The 15,017-nt window shown below is 57.1% G+C and overlaps 1 protein-coding gene across 6 annotated transcripts in view; it reads right to left on the minus strand.

Moving 5' to 3' along the window:
* The window catches only part of PEMT (phosphatidylethanolamine N-methyltransferase), a 43,203-nt gene extending 42,661 nt beyond the window's left edge, over positions 1–542 (minus strand). For 4 of the 6 annotated variants that reach the window (XM_087733806.1, XM_087733807.1, XM_087733804.1 and 1 more), the window contains exon 1: positions 109–228. In XM_087733806.1, the coding sequence (XP_087589932.1) occupies positions 109–216 (108 nt within the window). In that variant the 5' untranslated portion in view covers positions 217–228. Of the gene's footprint in view, positions 1–108; positions 229–409 lie in introns of those variants that run through there. The other 2 variants (XM_087733810.1, XM_087733808.1) reach the window with 1 other exon arrangement.
* Positions 543–15,017: the final 14,475 nt, after the last annotated feature.

Below are 15,017 nucleotides of genomic sequence, written 5' to 3' on the forward strand. Positions count from 1 at the left end.
GCTCCCGGCCGCCCCCCGCAGCCGAGCGGCAGCGCCCCGGGCCGGGCCCTCTCCCGGGGCCGCAGCGAGCCCGGCGCTCCCCGCCCGCCCCCGGGGCCCCGCCGGTACCTGGCCGTACTCCAGGCCGCCCAGCCCTTCGCAGCACTCCCGCGGGAAGGGCCGGCCCCCGCCCGCCGCCGCCCGCCCTCCCGCGCCCGGCCCGGCTCCCCTCGCCATGGCGCGGGGCCGGGGGCCGGGGTCGCCCCGCCGCCGCCGCCTCCCCCGCCCGCGGCCGGCCGAGCGCGGAGCCCCGCGGTGGCGCTGACGGGAAGCGTAGTCCCGCCTCCGCCGGCGGGGCCCCGGCAGCGCGGCGGGGAGCCGGGCCTGGAGGCCGGGCCGGGCCGGGCCGCGGCGCCGGGGGAGCACTGACCTCGCCGCGGGCCCGGCCGCCTCCGTCGCGGGCTGCGAGCGTGTGTCCGGCCGCGGCGGCGGGGAGGGCGGCCTGTGCTGCCGGCGCCTGGACTTCGACCCTGCCCGGTGAAGCAACCGGGCCGCGGCGCGGGTCGGCCACCCCCCTCCCGGGGCGGGCGGGACGGGGCCCACCGGGGACGGGGCTTCGACCCACCGGGCAGCCGGCGTGGGGCCGGCCGCGGGGCCGTGCGTGGGAGCGGGGGTGACGAGCGGGCAAGAAATGGAGCTGCCAGCGCTGCAGCGACGGCTGAGACCCGGCCCTGCCGACTCCTGCCCGTTCCCTGCCCGTCCTCTGCCCGCGCTGCCCGTGTTCAGCGCTCACACCAGGGTCGGGGGAGGGAAACGGCTCCAGTGGCTCTCTGGTACCAGAGAGCCTGTGGAGATGAAACACTGCGGGCCCGACATTACTCATTCCAGCGTAAAATGTAAAGCCATCAAGCCTGGATGTCTTCGGAGGACAGTTCACTGCACCCTATTCCCTTCAGCAGGTGTAATTTTTTTTTATTGCTGTTATTATTCCTACTAATATTATTTCTCTTCTTCTCTAGGATATTTCTGGTTGATGCACCTCATGGGCTGCAGTGCCGGACCTGCCTGTGCATGGGAAATCAGGTAGTATCATTCCCACGGACCTCTTAGGGTCTCTGCATGGACCGTCCGCTTTTGCAGACCCTCCTTTGAGGGGAAATAAATTTTCTTCAAAAAGGAGCTTGATACGAAGGAAGCCTCGTGAATGAGCTGCAAGCGTCCTTCCCAGAGGTCTTGCGGGAGTCGGGAAGGGACGGGATGTCTGAGCGCTCATGCCCTGGCAGGCACCGAAATTGTGCATGAGTGATGGCTCGCATGAAACCGTCCCTGACAAAATGGCATCCTTGGAGGTTGCACTTCAGGAGACCCAGGGGATCCCAGCTACGACTCTCAGCCCCATGAGAAACCAGCTTTCCTTAGTTCTGCTGCTCCAAACCCCTCGCTGCAGCAGCGCATCCCCACCTCCCCGCCTGCAGGGTCAGCTCCTGCACTCGGGGTGCTCGCAGAGGGCTGGACCCCAGCCCGCCTGGGCCCGACGAGCACATTCACAGTACAAATTGCAGTGCTGGGCCGGTTTGGGGTGAGGCACGCAGGAAGGCGCTGTGGGTGGGAGCAGTGTTCCCCATGGATGATCTCCAGCTGCTTCCGGCCTCTTCTCCCTTGCGCTGGATAATTTTGCTGTGCCGAGTGTGTAATTATCACCTCTGTCATCTCCCAGGCTGGGGCACGGGAGCAGATGGGAGGATGTTTATTTTGCGAGTCCCATCAGCTGGGTGCTTGGGGCAGCGGGGAGGGCGAAGGGGACGCAGTGGGGAAAGCAATGATGGCTGTGTTCAGAGAGGAGGAAACGTCCCCCCGGGGAGGGAATTAGTAGGGAAGAAGCCTTCTCCAAACTGTCCTCCCTGCTGCAAGGGGAGAACATCCCGGTGCTGCCAGCACTGCCAGCTGGGGAAGGATAAGGATGCCATGGTGGGCTGGGAGGAGGAGTGGGTCTGGTTGAGGGTCGGAGGGAGGGATGGATGGTGAGGAGGTGCAGAGGGGTGAGCTGTCTCGCTGGCTCCTTGCTCGAGGCCAGCAGAGCTGGGCTGTCACGGACACGTCTGTCCTGTCACCCCACGTTGGGAGGCACCCAGTGAAGGCATGTGCAGGACCCAGTGCCCTACCACCAGCCTGTCTGTGCTTGGGGTGGGGAATCACACCGGAGCCTCCACGCTGTGCCTGCTGCCAAATCCCCTGTCCAGGGCACATTTTCCACCTAAGAAGGACAGAGGGTGTTTGTGGTGGTGGGGCCCCTCCACACCAACCTCCCTCCCACCTCGGAAACATCCCAGCAGCTGTGAAAGAGACAAAGAGGGCTTTCTGCAGGGCTGGATTTTTCTTTGTGTCCCCATCCCTCCCCTTCTCCCTGTGGCATGCCTTTTATCCAGCTTACCGTTTCCGAGCACCGAGCTAAGGAAGAGGGCATTGCCCTCGGCTTTCCCAAGTCCCTTCTCAGCTTGAACCCCTCCCAGCGCCCTTTGAAATCCCACCACGGCCCCGAGAGGTCACCGATGAATATGGAGTTGCAAATGCCTGCGTGGGCAGAAGGCACTTAAACAAAGTCATTCCTAGCGGTGGTGATGAGCTGTTGGAGGGAGGACGGGAGCCAGCTCGCCGGTTGGCAGCTGTTAACGGCACACAGGGATCGTGCAGCCACCATTGGTTCCGCTGGCATCTGCTGCAGCGGCATCAAAGGGTTTCCATGCATTTGACGCACTCATCGCATGCAGCTCTGCAATGCATGCGTGCGTCAGGCCAATGAAGGATGCTTGCTGTCTGTGAGTTAGCAGGACGCTGCGGCTCAGGGAGCTGCAGTTTGCTCGGGAGCATTTCAAATGCAAGGAGACCCAGGGGACTCCCAACGTGGAAATCCAGGGCAGGGAGTGCTGTCAGGTGTGTTTTCCTTAGAAACGGGACATTGGTTGGGAAACTGCAGCCAGGTCAACTTCAGCACAGAGCGACATCTCTCCTTACAAGCCCAGGAGAAGGTTTCCAGGCCAAGGGATTGGTTTCCTTGCTGAGAAAAAGGAAAAAAGGGGATATAAAGCACCGACAGCTTCCACTCTCTGCAGGTGACTTGCTACCATCCTCTGCAAAGCAGGACAAGCTCATGAATTCCCCTGCTTGCCTGCAGCTCCTATAACCCCCCTCTCACCCATCACTCCAGCCAGGCGAACCAGACTTTATGGTTGTCCCCAGTGAGCCTTAGTGGCCACCAGGAAGGGCTGCTTTCTGCCGGCAACCTTGGTTTCTTGTACCCGAGCTTGCAATCTGCCTGGTCCCACACCAGCTATGTCCCTTGCTGACAGAGGTCCCATGGGCGCAGCGTGGGGCTGGGGCCTTTCTCCCAGTCCTTTGAGTCCCCTTCCCCAAGGGCTGTGTCATGGTCCACATGTTCAAACCTTTATTTCAATAAAGCTGACCCCCATGGGTTTTACCCTTGCAGACCTGCAAGGACTTGGACTGACAGGTCATGGAGATCAAGGACAGAGTATCAAAACACACAGTAAAGGATGGCATTGCAAACGTAGAGAGAAGCAAATAACGGTGGAGCACAGAGCTGAAACCTTGGGCAGAAGCAGCAAAATTGCAGATACTTTTCTGTCCTCCATCAGATAACACATTGTCACCAGCGGTGCAATGCTGCAATCCAGACCTGTAATCCTAGTGGAAATCCTCTAGTGTTTGTGCTGGAGGTTAGCTCTATTTATATTCTGATGAATGATTTACTTGAGTAATTGGCACACAGCTCCCCTATTACAGATCATAAAGAATTAATCACAAGATTTTCAATGCTCCCCTATCAATTTTATTAGGCTTGATTGAACACGGTGGATTGGGAACATATGGTATGTGAGTCAGACTCTGTTCCCAGTTATACCCTGGTTAATGCTGGGGACTCGCTCGGCTGCTGATCCCTGTAAATCCAGAGATGCAGCTGCTCCTTTCCTTCTTTCCATGCCCCGACTGCTCCTTGCATTCCCTTAAATGCCCAGGGATGCAGAGAGCAACCAAGACCAGCTCCATGTACCTATATTCTCCAAAAGCCTGAGATGCTCCCAAACTGAAAGCAAGGCTGGGAAGAGGATACTTTGCTTCCAGCTCCTCTGTGTATCAGTGTGAGCCAGAAACCAGAGCCAAATGCTTGGGAGCTCAAGATCTGCCCCTAGAGCAGTTGTCGAACAACAATCCCTGCGAAGGGGACGTGTCACGGCATGGGAGGCTTGTTGCCGTTGAAAGCTGAGGATGCCTGTGTTGGCGTTGGGGTGTCCTGCCAGGCAGGTTTGCCCACAGGAGATGCTTTCTTGAAAGAAAGAATTAGCAACAAGAAGTCCTAACACCTGTGGGAGCAGGATGACACATCCCTGCCCCGAACCAGCAGCATAGCATGATTCCCTGGAGCAGAAACCTCCTTAAAAGCCATGTGCCCTGTGTGGCTCCACTCACGCAGAGAACCAGGAAAACCTCCAAAATTTCCATGTTGAAGGCTCACCGTCCTTCCCTTGCTTTTTTGCCTGTGGGTGTTGTTATCATGCTAGCTTATACGCAGTCGTGATGCAGTGAAGGGGACGGTACGGGGCCCTGCTCCAGCTTGTGGGCAACACTCACCCCTGCTGAAGCTGTTCCCGCTGTGCTCCCCGTAACTCAATAGATATTTACAGGAGGGAATGGGAACTTTGGGTGTAGATGGAGCTACTTGCATAAGCACAGCTTATCCTGAACCAGGCTTGCAGAGCAACTGGTCTGGCACAGCTACAACCCACGTCCCCATCTGCTGTCTTGAGCAGCTGCATTGAAGGGCACCGAGACACTATTGCCAGGAACTCTTGGCAGGAGCCAGCGAGGAAACCTCCCTCTGGTGAGAGCTGATCTGGGGAGGGCAAATCAGAAATGCAGCAGAGGACAGTGCAGAATCTGTCCTTCCTGCAGGCAAAGGGGAATAACAGTGGCCCCCTAACAAAACATTTTGCGTACACAAGGTCCGGGTTCGGGACCAGAGCAGACAGGACCTTGCACAAGGGTCTTGCCAAGCATCAGCGTGCCCCGATTGTCTGGGGCTGCCTCTTCTCTGCCCTGCCTGTGCTGCCTGCACCCAAACCAGCTCTCCAAGGCCTTGCCATGTCCATGCTTCTGGGTGAACACCCCTCACAAACACCCCAGGCTCTGGGAACCCCCCAGCTGACTCCAGGTACACCTTACATTGGCAGGTCGGAGCTGGGGAGCACCCCCGCGGGTCTTGCCTCAGTGCTTGCCCTGGCAAGAGCCACAGCTTGCATTGCTTTAACCCAGGGCAGTGTGCCCTCGTCACACATCGGTGGGGAGAACTGCAGAGGGAGGGGATAGACACAGAGGCACTAAGGTGCATCTTTCCAGCCTCAGCCTGTTTCCAGGGAGCTCCAGTGCTCCACAGAGCTGCGTGTGTGATGGGCACTGTGGGAAGGAGCAGGCTCCCTCTGAAAGAAGCCATGCTGTCAGAGGAGCTTCCTGGCATCTGCGCTCCGAGTCCGGTGGAGACAACATCTAGGGAAGGATTCACAACAGCTTCCCTGCTCCCCGAGGCCGCGTTCATCACCAGCATGTCTCTAATGAAGCAGAGGCTTTACTTTCTGGGATCAATGAATCCACCGATCGTGACCTGTCTGCTAAGTGGGAAATCAGGTCTCTCCCTCCCTGAACTCGTCTGAGCTCGGCTCAAACAGCAGGCTCTGTCCCCAGGGAACTCCATGTCGCTTAATTGCAAACCCCGTGTCTCATTAGAGAGCAGCAGTGAGGGTTTGCAGAAGCCCTTGCTACTGCAGCCCGGCAGAGCAGCGGCCGCTCACCCAGCCTGGGAGATGGCTGCAAGGAGGAAGGATGTTTTGGGGCTCCAGGAGGGTGGAAATCCCCCCCTGGCTTTCTCTTCTCCAAAAAGGTCCTGGATCTGCACAGCTGGCTGGAGGGTTTATTGCCAATCTGCTCTCCCCCAAAGCCCTAAATCCCCCAAACCATTTAAATCCCTTCAAAGTACCTTTCAGGGGGACAGATGCTTTAAGAGAAGCTGAAGCTTCCCAAAGCAGGAGGGAGCTGAAAAGGTCACTGCTACCACATCCCCTGGCCAGAAGCATGTCCCACACCAGAGAGGGGAAACAACCCCCATTGCCCCCTCGGTCCATCCAAAGAGGCCGGGCAGCTTTTCCTAACACTGCCTGCACCTCCCAGTCCTCTCTGCACCTACAAAACACCCTTTGCACCCCCAGCAACCTTCCCTGTATAGTGCAAGCCGCAGATGGCTGAACCAGCCTCCAGAAAACTTACCTGCGCATCATCAGCCCAGGGATATGGGGAATTGCTCCAGATACATATAATCAGGGTGTCCCCATTAGCCGAGCAGCCAGGTTTCAGATGCCGAATTGTCCAGAAGCTCACCTAATGCTCGCCACAGCAGGAATGATGGAGGGAGCTGAGTCATGGCGCCCAGCATCACCTCCATGGCCATCTCTCATCCCTTGCTCGGCTGGCGGCCAGCTTTTCTCAGGCAATCAGCCTTGCTCTCAGATGTGACACCCAGGAGGGCTGTGGAAAGAAAAAAAACTCTAATTGGGGACTCAACGGGGGGCAAAGCCTGGTAGAGGGGGCTGCTTTGTGCCATGCGTGACGGTCCCCGCAGCAGGCGCCCAGCCCCGGTGCTCAGCACCCCGGAGAGCTGGGCTTGGAGCTTATTTGGGGCATCAGCCCTTCCCCGAGTAGTCTCTCAAAGCTGCAGGGATGTGCTCTGCCCCCAGGCTTAAACCACCCAGGGCGCCCCTGGGGAAGGACTTGCAGGTCTCGGACACAAACACGCACTCGTGGGGGCCAGGGAAGAGCCTTCCATGAGGGCATGCAGGATCATCCCAAGGAACCACAGAGCCGGCTATAAATACCTCCTCAGAGCATCACTCCCCCTCCTCTTTGATGTTTTGCTGTTATTTATTTCAATCCCACTCCTGCTGCTGTTATTTTTATCTTCTCTTCTTTCCCCTCTGCTTTTGCGGCTGTTTATGAGCTGCATCACAGAAACATCACAAAAAGGAAGATGGAAAGAAGGTCAGGGACCCCGGGAAGAAGGTTGGGGACCCCAGGACAGCAGAGTCCCCATGGCCAGCGAGCTCCCTGGCTCCCAGCGCGGTGCCCTCCCAGCAAGACATGATGGGCAAGAGCTCTGCCCTCGCATCCCACTGGCGAGGGGCACGGCAGCCCCCCGAGCAGGGAGCTCCTCCTCTCCAAGCATCGCACTCGCCCCAGACTAGACTGATATTAAAAGCAGAAGGGGTGTAGAAGCCCAGCAGAGCCTTTCCCACCTTCTCCCTGGTGCATCCCAGGGGCTTTCTGCTCCACTTCCATCCACCAGGATGAGTCGGTCCCACTCAGCTGCAGCCCGTTACCGAGCACTGCCAGCTCCCGGCAAGGCCAGCTCCCTGTGCCATCCCTGAATCAGTGGCTGGTCATGAGGCAGCAGGTCCCCATAGGACTAATGTGGTGGGCGACCAAAAGTGCCCCCCACTGCGGGGACAGGGCTAACGGGGTCTCCTGCTGCTCCCCAGCCACCAGCATTTGTTGAATTTGCAGGAAATTGGTCTCCCTGCGGTGCCAAACCCCTGCCAGAGCCAAAGGAAACCAGGCAAGCGGCTCAGAAATTAATGAAAGTGGAGGCGATGTGAGTAGTCAGACACACATGAGCTTAATTCCCTTAAATGAATTAAGAATACATTGCTCCTCACCACCATGAGCCTGAAGCCCTGAATCACAGTGGCAGGAGGGGAGGGCGAGGGCGAGCCGTGAGCACTAGCCGCCCCACCGACCCCCTTCTCACCTGGCCGTGGGGCAGGGGGGGCTCCCACCTTGGCCCCTCCAAATCAAGCAACCAGGTTTTGCTGCCACAACCGTCTCCATAGGCAGGCTGGGAGCTGGGTGCCATTGCTGGGTGCTGGTTCAAGTCATTTCAGCAAAAAGAAGCTGCTGGAGCCAACTTTTTAATTCTCTTCCTTCATCTTTTCAGCAAGATGAAGAATGCTGAGCACAAACTGAGCTTTGCATTTTAGAAAACAGGGTCTGAAACAAAAGGTCTGTGGTTTCTCCACCTAGACCAAAGCAGACTGTTTACCTTGTTCAAGGCTTAAGGTGTTTATTCCCCTTATTGCTAAAAACAAGATGCTGTCCCTGCTCCCTCCTCCACACATCCCTCCTTCTTCCCACACCCAGAGAAGCCAAAAGCTGCCTGGAAGCACCAAAACCCAGAAGACGTCCCCTTTGCCAGAGTGCCTGCCTGCAGCATTGCCCATTTGCCAAGAATTGGGAGGTGTTGCAGATCTCCATAAAAAGGGCAACCGGCTGGGCTGCAGGTCACTGCTCGGGCAGGGGCACAGAGGCTCCGCGCCGGCCAACAAGACTGATGTTTTCTGCCGCGGTTTGTTGTTGCTGGTGGGGAGCCCCTGGGACCCCATTTGGACATCAGCTGCCGGGGGAGAAATTGAATCCAAAGGGCAGAGGGGGAAGGAGGAGAGGCTGGAGCGGGGCTGGGAGGATGGGGTGGACCCATCACCCACCAGCCGCAGCCCCGTGGACAGGGGCATGGCAGGGTGGGTGGAGGACAGCCCAGCTGGAAGTGCGGCCGGAGCAGGAATAAGGAGGCTTTGCCAGCAGATGGGTTTAGCCATGAGTTTTTCAGCATGGGGAAAACTTTAAATCCCAAGAGGCTGCTCCTTTCCAAGGTCTGCTCCAGCCCAGACGGGCAGGCGTCCCGGAAAGCCTCCTGGCCTGGATTGCGAAGGAGGTCACGGCAGTCCCTGTGGGCTCTGCGAGCTGGAGCCCAGCGAGGATGGATGCTGGGTGATGGGAAACCACACTCAGGGGCGGCTGGTGGCTCCATGCCAGGGCATGGGGACCCTTCGTGGGGGCACCCAGGGTCCTGCTCCCCCCCGCTGCTGAGGATGCTGCGATGGGAAGCAGCTGCCCAGGGCTGGGAAAGCACTGGGTCACCCCTGAAGACGGGCTGCCCTATGCCAGCAAGATCCTGCTGCTGGCACCAGCGCTGGTTTCCAAGGCAAGGCTCAAAGCAGCTGCCTCTCCTCCTCCCTCGGTGCCGGCTGGCGTCTGGCCCCGTGTCAGCTACCAGGGATCGGCGTTGGGCTGCAAACAAGTCTCTCAGCTGCGTGGAGAGCAGTCATGTCCCGCAGCTAGCAGGGGCACACAGGACAACGCTAATCAGGAAGAGAAATTATCTCCATCTCCTTGTGCCTTTCATTAAAGCCAAGCCTGGCAGTGTGTGCTTTTTCTCCCAGGCAGGTGCTTGGCGGGGATGGGTGCCCTCCTGGCCGGAGGGGACGTGGGTGCATGTGGGGAAGGAGGCAGGATCCAGCCACTTTGCAGCATATCAATGCGTGGCAGCTGGGCATTGCCTCCGCAGCACTGGGCAGGACTGAGCTGCGCTGCACCCAGAGCGCCTGCTCTGGCTTTCCTTAAACGCTGCCTTTCATCCCCCCATGTTGGATATTCCCCATGCGATCGCATCCAGGTGCTTTTCCCCTGCTCCATCAGCTTACAGCATGATGGGACAACCCAAGCAGGCTCGCAAAGCACCAGGTGCAGGACCCAGGGGTGCAGTGGGTGCAGGGATGGGGCACGAGGCCACTGCGGTGCTGCAGCTGCCAAGGAGCGTCTCAGGGTTTCATGATCAGCCCCAAATCCGGCCCCGCTGGGTGCTGGCGGAGGGAAGCTGCCTGCAATTTATCACCTCTCTGCCCGGCGCGTGGAGAAGAAAATAGGCTTGGGGGCATGCGATATGGGTTCAGGGCGCTCGCTCTCTGCTTGGCTAAAATGACACTAATTAAGCCCCTTGCAGCGTGCAAAAGCTATTCCTACAGGGCAGACAATTAACCTTGAAACTTGGCTTTTAGTGCTTGGAGGGAAGCGAATTTTTCATCCTGTTATTTCCCTGTGCTATTAAGCTAATCCTAGAGACCACGAGGGAGAAGCAGCATTACACGGCTGCAGCTCCCAGCCTTGCCAGGAGCACAGCATGTGGCCGGCAGACTCATGCTCCATCCCTCCATCACGCTTATATTTTCACCCGTGGTCTCCAACAGCATCATCATTGCTAGGGAGCGCCAGGAGCGAGGGATGTGACCAAGGCACACGGCACAGCCGTGTGGCATTACACGATTATTATGCTCAGAAGTAAATCCAGACTCCTCCGAGCGCACTGGACATGGTGCCAGCCTGGCCTTGACTTTTCAGGATCTTCCCTGGAGGGACGGCGCGTCCACGGCTCTCCAAGGCTGTGGCTGCTGGCACGGCATTGCCCCAGCCCAGGCTCTGCGGGAGATGAGCCAGGGCAGTTTTGTTTTCCTGGAGGAGAAAGTGAAGGACGAGGGAGGAGGAGAAAGGGGGAAGGTTTGGCCCTGGATGTCAAACCCTGCCCTGGGGGCTGGGGATGTGCCTGGGCTGCCCCATGTCCTCCCCAGAGCTCACAGCTCCTCTCCCCAAAATGCAGCCGATGAGAGCACTGAGCTTGGGGACACCAGGGAGGGGAGCTGGCAGCTTGGCCTGATCCTGCCATCCGCAGAGGGAAGGGGAAAGGGACGACGGATAACCCACAAAACCCCACTGTGGGCTGCTGCACAGGTACACCAGCACATAAGTAACGTGTTTAAGCACTAAAAAAAACCAACCTGAGGACATTTATTGCAACAAGCTGCAAAAATTAACCAAAATGGCTAAGAAGAGAGTGCTGGGAGGGCATCACTGCGGCACAGGCACCCATGGCCACCCCCACATCAGGCAGGGCTCTGGCAGCACTCCAGGCCTGAGCCAGCCGTGCCGGGGCAGCTGTCCCCGCAGACAAGTGCCTGGGGAAGGGGGACAGGGGGGTGAGGGGGACCCCAAAGCCATGAGATGCAGAGGGCAGAAGCCAAGAGAAGGGCTGGGAAAGCAAACCTCTCCACCTGGGAGAAAACACATCTGCCCAGCAAAAGTCTCAGGGGTCTTTGGGACAGGGGAAATAGGTGAAAGCCATCGGGAAGGGAATGGGAGCATGTTTTGGGGTGTAACACTCGGAAAGCTCAATGCCGGCCACGTGCCCAGGTCAAGTAGCAGCTTGTGGGCAAAATGCACCTGGGGTGATGAGCAGCAGGCGATTGATACAGCAAATGCAAATCATTTCCCTGTGGTTCAATTAATCTCAATTAACATTTACGCAGGAAAGCCTTTTTCCCTGAAGTCAATCTTGGGTTAAAACCTCCTTTCCCCCCATCAGCTGCCCCTGAGCAGCTCTTGTTCAGCTGTGAGCTGAGCAGTGGTGGGGAAGGGGTGGCCCTATGGGTCCCCTGCCTCCAGGGACGAGGATGGGGCACACTGGTGATGTTGCAAGAAGCAAGGGAAGACGTGCAAGATGTGCTGCTCCTGGCAGTGATGGTGCCATGAGAAAGTAAACCAGCCTTTAGGGGTGCCCAGGTGGGATGGGAAAGGCTGTGCTTGATTGGGACCCCACTGTTTGCTGGAGTAATGCAGTGCAGCCTTCCCCCAAAAATGCATGGAGCAGCTCACAATGTTGAGGCCACCACTGAGATGAACAGTGCAGGGGTGGAAAGCCAGCCAAGCCAGATGAGAGACAGGTTTTGCCTGCGGGAAGTTTAACACTGTTCTGCTCACTGGGCTGGTGTTATCTGTGTCGGCCCAAGCCACCCTGCACCCAGACATTTTCCAGGTGCTCCTTCAACCAGGCCACTCAGCATCCAGCCCAGGAGCTGCAGCTGATGCTCATTTCCCCCAGCTGCATCCTCCAGGGAGGTCTTCCTCATCTTCAGCAAGCCCTTCCCACTGGTGGGACCTGCAAACCTCCCCCTGACCCCCACATTGAGCTGAGCGCTGGCTGCTCAGCTCCTGCTCCCAGCCTCAGCACCCCAAAATAGCAGCAAACCTCCTGCCTGAGCACTACTGTAAGTGCTTTCCCAGCTTGCTGCGCTAATTGCTTGGCCTTTAAATCAGAGCATGGAGGGCTGCAGCAGCCCTCAAGGAGCCATTTTGTATGTGGGTGCTGTTTCTCTGAAATGGCCTGTCTTTTAACTGCTTTCCTCTTTTTCTTGAGGGGGTGGTACATTATGGAGGTTGGATAAAGCGACTGAAGGGAGAGCTGCACCGTAAAAGTCAGTCTGCTGCTAAATCTGTTGAAAAAATGATGCTGCAAAGTGCCTTTGCAGTTGTTTAGTCATTTGTTAGCCTGGCTGAGGGGTGATTTGCGTGGCTGTGCTCTGCTTGTGTGCATAAGCACCAGCTGCAGAGCATCACGTAGGGTAAAACGCCTTTAGCATGTAGGGGGCTCAGAGTAAGGGTCAGGAAATGAGGATGAGAGAGCACAGATAAGAGATTTTCTTTTTTCTGGGTGACTTTTTTGGCTTGTCTGCCTCACTCTCCTATTGCAAAATGATGCTCATCTTCTCCAGGGCTCCCATGGAGGTAAAGTCAGCTCCCACTGCCTTGCAGCTTTTGCCTCCCCAAGAACCATGCCCTTGAAAGGCACTTTTCCTGCAGCTCTGTTGTTTCTCACAGTTGGCTTTCATGCTTTCAAAAAAAAAAAAAAGAGAGAGTAGGTGCCTCGGGTAGCAGATGGGACTGGCTTCTCCTGCCTGCTATAAATCACAGAGGAGGTTTTACCTTCCTGGGATGAAGCCATGCTCTCGGAGCACCGATCCTGACGGAGCTGGCCAGGAGTGGAGGCACAGCCGGCTGCCAGCGCCGTCACCGCTCATCGCTGCATCTTTCTCTCCGGGAGGAGAAGATAAACCGACCTGCTGTGCCTCTTCTGCAGAAGTGGCAAGGTCCTAATGGGATTGCTAAATCATGGCTGTACTTTGGAGCATCATTCTGCCGGTGTAAATCAGCCCCGCTGAAATCAGCAGTGTTGTGCTGATTTACACTGGGGTGGGGGGGATGCTGGATGGTTCATCTGAGCATCCCTGTCCTCTGAGCGGTGGCAGGCGGCCACAAATCGCCCGGCAGCGATGGAAATAACTCCACAGCCCAAGCTTGGGCATGGGGATGAGGAGATATGCAAAGCCAAAGAGGTTTTAGAGTGTCTGTGGGAATGAATTTCAAAATTTAGAACAGAATAGAATATTTTCAGTTGGAAGGGACCTAAAATGATCATCTCATCCAACTGCCTGACCGCTTCAGGGCTGACCAAAAGTTAAAGCATGTTGTTAAGGACATTGTCCAAATACCTCTTAAACACTGACAGGCTTGGGGCATCGACCACCTCTCTAGGAAGCCTGTTCCAGTGTTGGTCAAACACTGGAACCCTCTCAGTAAAGAAATGCTTCCTCATGTCCAGTCTAAACCTCCCCCGGTGCAGCTTTGAACCATTCCCACGAGTGCTATCACTGGATACCAGGGAGAAGAGACCTCCCTGGAGACCTCCCAGGCCTGCTGGAGGCTGGGTTTCTCGAGGATTTTGAGGGGGTTTAGCATGTATCTCGTTTAGTTTGCAGGAGACGCAGCCTTCCCAAGTGTGGGTGGCACAGGACGGGGTGAGCAGGCACCAAGCTCAGTCCCGGGCTGTTTGCAGTAGGGCGAATGGTTATGAGCGGCTGGTTGTTCCAAAATTGGAAGGGATAAATGTGGAGTGGAATGCGTGCCAGCCGACTGGGCTGTGTTAAACCCGGCGTGAGCGCTTAGCTGTGACAAAGCATCGGCACCGAGGGGCTTACATGCGCGGGAGCTGGCGGCTGGCGAGCTGGGCCATGCTTTATCGGCATTTGCAGCTGCAAAGCGGTGGTGCTGGCTCCAGGGAGCAGCGATGGCTGAGACCTGTGTGCTGCCGAAAGCCACCACATCTTCGAGTGACCGTCAGCTGTACCTGTCCCCAGCCTAGGGGAAAAAACTGCCTGCAGCCCTGCAGGTTGCATTTACCCCTCTAGATGACTACAGAGTTGAGATGCATATATAATACAGCCTGCTATGTCCATTTTATAAGGTCTATGCAGGACTGTATTACCTGCACGTGCTGGGGTAGACCAGGGCTGAGGAGATCCCAACCTCCCATGTGGCATTTTGTGCCCCGATGGTGCAGGACTGGCTGTGGGACCAGTGGCAGCTCAGTGTGGGAGTGAGGGTTTCTGCTCTGCACAGGAGTATCTTGGCAGGCTGGGCATGATTCCCAAGGATAAAATTTGGTGTCATGCCAAGGGCAACGCCTGGGAGCGAGCAAGGGCTGCCCCGGTGTAACACTGCCCATCTCTTTGATCTCACGCTGAGCTGAACTGGTGGCTTCCACCAAATCCCACAATGGTAATTTGATATTTTTTCCCCCCTCATTCTGTGCTGCAGAAAATCCAGAGCAGCACTTCCCCAAAGCATCAGCACTTTATACAGCAAAAGACCCAATGTGCTTCCATAGGCACAGACACACAGACATGCAGACAGGCAGGATACAACTCCCAGGACTCATTTATATCCCTGCGCTTCTTTATAGCACTGCAAATCCCCGCACTGGGTTACCAGGTCATAGCAATACCTGCAGCAGAAATACCTCCCTGCCTTAAGCAGCACGTTTTTATCCCAAGACACTGTTTGTTTAGTGCATTGTGATTCTAATTCAGCAGATGGTACCAACAGCTGCCAACCCTGCTTCTTATCTCCCTCCTAGCAGGCAGCGTTGACCTGATGTGACCCCGAGTGGGGCTCAGCCTGACACCCATGGCTGTGTCTGGGTGAGGACATCCCCTGGCAGGACCCCCAGCGTGGTCTGCACCCAGGCAGGTATCAGCCAGGTTGGGAGTTCTGGGACCCAGAGCATGCTGCAGCTCCCCCCCTAAGGATGCTGCTGCCCAGGCCCTGCTGCCTGGGCGCTGCCAGGGGCTGCCCCAAAGCCGGGCAGAGGCTGCCACTTAGTGTTGGGAAGGCAGCACGGCTGCTACAGGGACCTGGCAGAGTGCCTGTGGTCAGGGACAGGCCACCCCTCTACTCCTTGGAGGGTTCCCAGGCTTTCG

The sequence above is a fragment of the Nipponia nippon genome, unplaced genomic scaffold, assembly GCF_047370975.1.
Source record: "Nipponia nippon isolate SJK-2023a ecotype South Korea unplaced genomic scaffold, ASM4737097v1 scaffold_5, whole genome shotgun sequence".
Taxonomy (NCBI): Eukaryota; Metazoa; Chordata; class Aves; order Pelecaniformes; family Threskiornithidae; genus Nipponia; species Nipponia nippon.